At 38.7% G+C, this 5673-nt stretch overlaps 1 protein-coding gene across 2 annotated transcripts; it reads left to right on the forward strand.

Annotated features, from left to right (window-relative positions):
• The first annotated feature begins 3440 nt into the window (after window positions 1-3440).
• On the forward strand, window positions 3441-5423 carry LOC148714260 (uncharacterized). Of its 2 annotated transcripts, XR_015976154.2 has the most exons (3): window positions 3441-3595; window positions 3710-3867; window positions 4956-5423. XR_015976154.2 is itself a non-coding variant. In XM_088717843.1 (2 exons), exons 1-2 carry the CDS (start codon window positions 3528-3530, stop codon window positions 3774-3776), a joined length of 135 nt encoding a protein of 44 aa, XP_088573969.1. In that variant the 5' UTR covers window positions 3441-3527; the 3' UTR covers window positions 3777-3955. The 2 variants fall into 2 exon arrangements, 1 of the variants encoding a protein (XP_088573969.1); XM_088717843.1 differs by lacking the exon at window positions 4956-5423 and having other exon boundaries at window positions 3710-3955.
• Window positions 5424-5673: the final 250 nt, after the last annotated feature.

The raw sequence follows: 5673 nt of genomic DNA on the forward strand, positions 1-5673 counted from the left end.
TGGGGTTGTCATTTCGATCTTTTACTCTTGGGTGGAAGAGTTTAGGCTCTGATACCACTTGTTGCCCAGATAGACAACCCAAGGGGGGGGGGGTGAATTGGGTTTTAAAATAATCTTACAATTTAAAACGATGTGGATGACTAATTAAAGCTATTGCAAGTTGTTCGATTAATTGCTATGTGCTGTGAGTGATATGAGAGTAAGAGAAAGAGAGACAATCAATCACAAACACCAAGTTTTATAGTGGTTCGGAGCTAACCCTTGCTCCTACGTCCACTCCCCAAGTCTCACTTGGGAATTCACTATAACCCCTTGGATTACAGCCGGTTGTTTTCCAACCTCACAACCAAACTTGTTGTTTTACGAGCTCACAACGAACTCGGTCGGTTTTCCCAGGCTCACCGACTAGAACCAACCCCGATTGTTTTTCCGGGATCACAATCGAACCCTTACACGTTGGTTTTACACTCGGCTCACCAACCAACCTCTATACCCTTGATTCAATCCTCCGATTGAACCAAGCAAAGACAATGTGTAGATGAAAAGAACAAACAGAAAAATACAGCTTCTCAAAAGCAGATAAATGGCAATATGAACAATAACGAAGTTAAGAGCCCTCAAACGCTTTTAAGTTGGAGAAGAGGAAGGGCTTCTTGAACTTCGGGTCTCTTCTTGAATGTGTAGTCGACTTGAATGCAGGAGGAGGCTCTTTCAATGTTGGGAAGAAGTAGGTGGATGCAGTTAATGCTGCTCTTCCCTCTTTTTCGTTGAAGAACAAGTTGCTGAGATTGAAAGCTTGATTACTTGGAGTGGAATGGTTGTTCTCTGCTTTGCTACAGTCCTCTGTGGCTATTTAAACCAACCCCCACGGAAACTAGCCGTTAGAGAGCTTTTTCTGCCCGTTCTGCACACTCTGTACACCCTGACAATGTGTCCGTTGGTGGGTTGGAGTCGACTCGCGCGATCAGGAGTCGACTCGGCTGTAGTGGGAGTCGACTCATGCTTTTCTGGAGTCGACTCGGCAACTGTTTCGGATTTGAATTAAAGTAGCCTCTTAGGCTGGGAGTCGACTCGTCTTGACCTGGAGTCGACTCGCCAACTTCTGGAGCTGACTTGGCTTTCTCGGAGTCGGCTCATCCCATGGAGTCCGTGGATCTATTTTTGAATTTGGTCCACTCGAGTCGACTCGACAATCCTGGGAGTCGACTCGGCGCTCAGAGCCCGAACTCCCTATCTTCTATCTTTTGCCTCGTCCAGTCTTGGAGTCGACTCGAACTTCCCCGGAGTCGACTCGACTCTCAGTTTCCGAAACACTGTCTTCTGTCTTTTTGATGTAGAGCTGCCTTGGAGTCGACTCTAGCTGTCTGGGAGTCGACTCGAATCTCAGAGACAGTAAATTGGTCTTCTGTCTTCTTTGTGGTTGCGGAGTCTCGGAGTCGACTCGCGTATTGCGGGAGTCGACTCGAATCTCAGAGTTCGAAAAACGTTCTCTGACTTTTTCCTTGTGTTCCTCTGAGAGTCGACTCTCACTTTCTTTGAAGTCGACTTGCCAACCATCGGAGTCGACTCGCGTTCCACGGGAGTCGACTCGAATCTCAGACCCGAAAACTGCTCTCTGACTTTTCTGCCTGTGGCTCCTTGGAGTCGACTCTTGCTACCCTGGAGTCGACTCGGTGAACATCGGAGTCGACTCGCGCACTTCAGGAGTCGACTCGCTGACAGGTTTTGAGTTGATGCTTTCTGTTCGTCTGTCTGTTCTAAGTCGGAGTCGACTCGTACTTATCCGGAGTCGACTCGAGCCCGTGCCAGTGAACTTGATACGCTTGGAGTCGACTCGTGATACTCTGGAGTCGACTCGAGTCTCAGACTTTGGTTCAGGCTGACTTCTTAACTTATCCAAAATATTATGAACCAAGTCTAGAGACACTTAGACAAGATTTTCACTGAAACACTTAATTGAATTCATTAGTAAGCAAGAGATATACTCAAATGCTTTGAGCTCATCAAAATCAAATAGGATTTTAATCAATCACTCCACAAGATTTTTTATGTATTTTTCATTCTCATGAATCAAAAATATAAATCAATATACTAATTTCTATAATAGCTCTATAATTTTGTCACATATTCTACTTTTAGTAGCCCTTATCATATATTTATCAATCATATAAAATATATTATAATAAAATATTAATATATTTATCAATATAATAATTATTAATATATTCTATAAAAATATATTTATTACTCATATAAATTATTAATCTTATAAAAATATGTTATTTTTCATTATAGAATTAATATTTTTATTTATATTTATAATAGATTTTTAATACTAATAATTATTTTGATTAGAAAAATAAGGTAAATAGGAGTAATATATTAGATATTTTCATTATATAAATATAAAACATAATAATATATTTCTACTATAATTTAAAATTATCCTTCAATAATAATAAGATAATAATAAGATTAGTAATATATTATAATATAATATATATATCATGAATATAATATATAAGATCAACATAATATATATATATATATATAACATTGACATAATATATTGATGGTATATTGATATCTCAATTTTTCTGTTAAATTGAGGGGTAATTTTGTCTTTAACTTTCAACCTACGATCACTGCCCTGGGGTGATCTTGGATTTCCGATTTTAAGGACGGGTATCCCATCATCGAGTTGGGGGATGATTTAAGGAGTGGATATGATTTAGGATCACTGCTACGTAGGATCACCGTGGTGCAACCAAATGTGGTGATCTCATCACTTCTACCCACATCATTCTTGATCCTGGGACGATCACTCCATACCAAACGCCTCCCTAGTTTTGGGTCCAACTACTGCTTCAATAGAATTAAGTCTTCTAAACAATCATCATGTATATTTTGTATCGGACTCTTTAACTTTCTGATTCAATACGTTGGATTTGCTCAACTAGCATTTGAATGCCCAATAAGAAAATCTTGGTTAAGCCGTATATTTTATTCACTGCCATGCTTTTACGACAATCAGGTCAAACAAGATATGGAATAGGTCGGTATATAATAAATCAAAAATATGTCAATCCAAACTTGATATTTTTATTAAGCAGGTCATAAATTCAAAGTTGGAACCGATCATTTTATTAAACACATAAACTGAACTTATCTGAAATGAATTTAATCATATAAAATAGTTTAAGTGGGTTAAACATTGCCATCTCTATTTCAAATATAGTTGTGGCAAGTGGAAACTTTACTGCTAGGGTACTGCTAACTTGGTTATTAAAAGTCTGAATAAAGTTAGTGGTCATCAGTCAAAAAAAAGTATGCATAAAACTGGCCCTTCGCCTCTCCATCCAACGCTAGAGACAATAGTGTGGACCCAAGGGCCAATGCCATGTGCCCCTCCACTGGCCATCTCTATCTACTTTTGAAGCGCAACACCTTCTCAAAAAGCTTTTGAAGGCTTTAGCAATTTTCATTGCGCAGAGAGAGAGAGGGAGACAGAGAAAAGGGAAAGAGAGATGGAGCCACCTTCTTCCCAAGTTATGTCAAGCACAGATGACCCTCAAGATAGGATCATCAATGAATGGCAAGTGTTTTGATGTTCCCATCTCCTCAATCTTCTCTTAATTTTTCTCTTCCTTTTTTCTTTTTCTTATTCATGTTCTTAAGTTTGTAGCTATTATGATCTCCCTTTTTGCAGTTGTTCTTGCTGTTATGACTGCACTGATGGTTGCCTTGATTTCATATGCTGCTCCTTCCTCTGCTAGCCTTGCCATCATCTCACAAACTTTACAGGCAATGGATCCAGCAGAAACAAGGAAAAAAGGGTGCAATGAAGGAGGAAAGTAGAGTCATGATGTTAGCTACTTCTTGCTCTCACAAAATTTTAACTGCTTGTCTTGTTCGATCATCTTTCCAAATTAAATGAATAGATATTATATTGCCACTGCTCTGTCTCCTGGAATTAGTAGTGAAGAAGAGTCTTTTATTTGAGAAATTCATCCATGTGGCACACCTTTGCTTTTTAAGAGAACGAGGATACATGGTAGATCAATTTTTTTTTTCTGAAGCTATTCATGATTTTATTATTACCTATAGAAATGTTAGCATAGAACTTCTCAAAATTTTCCAGTACTTCTCAAAATAATATGCCTTGCATCAAGGCTCTGCAGTCATCAGACAGTAGCTCCAATACAATCCTCTCTTTTGAGTGGATTTTATTAGAAGTTCCCAAGCCCCACAAAAATTTGGATTCTAATCTAATAGTGACCATTTTGATGCTCCCCTGAGCAATTCTTGGGATTCAACAATTATTAACTAATTTGAGTGAGACCATCGCATTCTGGCTATATACATGGCCAGAGGACATGAAAAATTTCTTATACTCATATTTCTGAAAAATCAGTCATAGCCAGCGAATGCCTGATCCAGTCTCATACTGTTCGTTCTTGCATCGACATAAAAGTTTATAACCAGCCAAAGAAAGCTAGGAAAATAAAGAAAAAAAATAATTAACTAGATTTCTAGCCGTTGCTTCGTGACATTCGCAGACTACTGTAGGAGTGTGGCGCCCATCTGGCCACACACATATACAGGAAAGCGAATGGTATAGCTGATTGGGTTGCATCCTACGTGGCTCACCATTCCGGAGGCTTCGTATGGATGGAGCGTGTTTTGTTGCTTTCTGACTTTGTTGGCTGCATCCACACCCACAGGGTGTAAACCACCGTTGTACCAAAAAAAAAAGGAAAAACCCCACAATAGGCATGCAATTTCCTTCTTTTTTTAAAAAAAGAAATCAATAACGAAGAGCGCCGAATCGAACACAAAACCAGTTTGCTTGGGATGGTAAAACACATGTTGGGTTACAAGCACATATCTATATGTTTGTCAATTTGTACTTTGCATACTAAAGCAATATGTTCCATTCTTTTTTCATTGGTTAGGAAGCTACATGCTCCACTAGATGCAGATGATATACAGCATATAGGATGGTACAATGGAAGACATTTGCCCATGCACTTTCTGCCTTGGTACTCACAACAAGATATTACCAGCATATTAGCCACAGATCTTGATGATTAAAAACTTGCAAATATAGTTTTGGATGCCCTCAGTTTGGTGTTACTTCATTTTATGATGCAAGGGATCAAAACTAATACCATGACAATGAAGTGATCTTGTCATAAGGATGAGGAGGCGTATAGGAAAATTTTCCAGCAGTAATTTCAGATGCTGAATTGATTGGTGATCAGATCTATGATAGGTTCATTTCAAAATTGCTGGCTCTTCAAGATTTGAAAAGTTTCAAGTGCTTCAGAGGAGAAAGGTGGAACCTCTGCAGAGGTCATAAAGTCCAAAGGATGCCAACTAAATTCAAAGAAGTCTGCCTCCATAGTGCACTTACCAACAAGGTTCGCAATAAGCACATGTATGTGTGGGTACACACGCGCGCATACATAGATGCATACATTCATACACACACACATACATATGTATGCACGTATCTATGTATATAAAGTCCATCCTTGCTTGATGTAATTTAGAGACAAAGAATCCAAATTTAATTTGATTTTTTCCTAATCTTTGAAGGGAGGAACATTAAATATCTTCAGGGCTTTAAAAACTCAGTTGTAAATTAGATAGAGCCTCAGTTCAAATAAG

The sequence above is a fragment of the Phoenix dactylifera genome, chromosome 3 (genome assembly GCF_051530095.1).
Source record: "Phoenix dactylifera cultivar Ajwa chromosome 3, Ajwa_hap1_PhDact_Kaust_v1.1, whole genome shotgun sequence".
Lineage (NCBI taxonomy): Eukaryota > Viridiplantae > Streptophyta > Magnoliopsida > Arecales > Arecaceae > Phoenix > Phoenix dactylifera.

What these genes read in the sequence shown, in the direction of transcription:
- LOC148714260 (XM_088717843.1), top strand. Translation starts at nt 3,528, where the DNA reads ATGGAGCCACCTTCTTCCCAAGTTATGTCAAGCACAGATGACCCTCAA. An exon ending in GATAGGATCATCAATGAATG is followed by an intron (nt 3,596 to 3,709) that starts GCAAGTGTTTTG and finishes CCCTTTTTGCAG; the next exon opens with TTGTTCTTGCTGTTATGACT.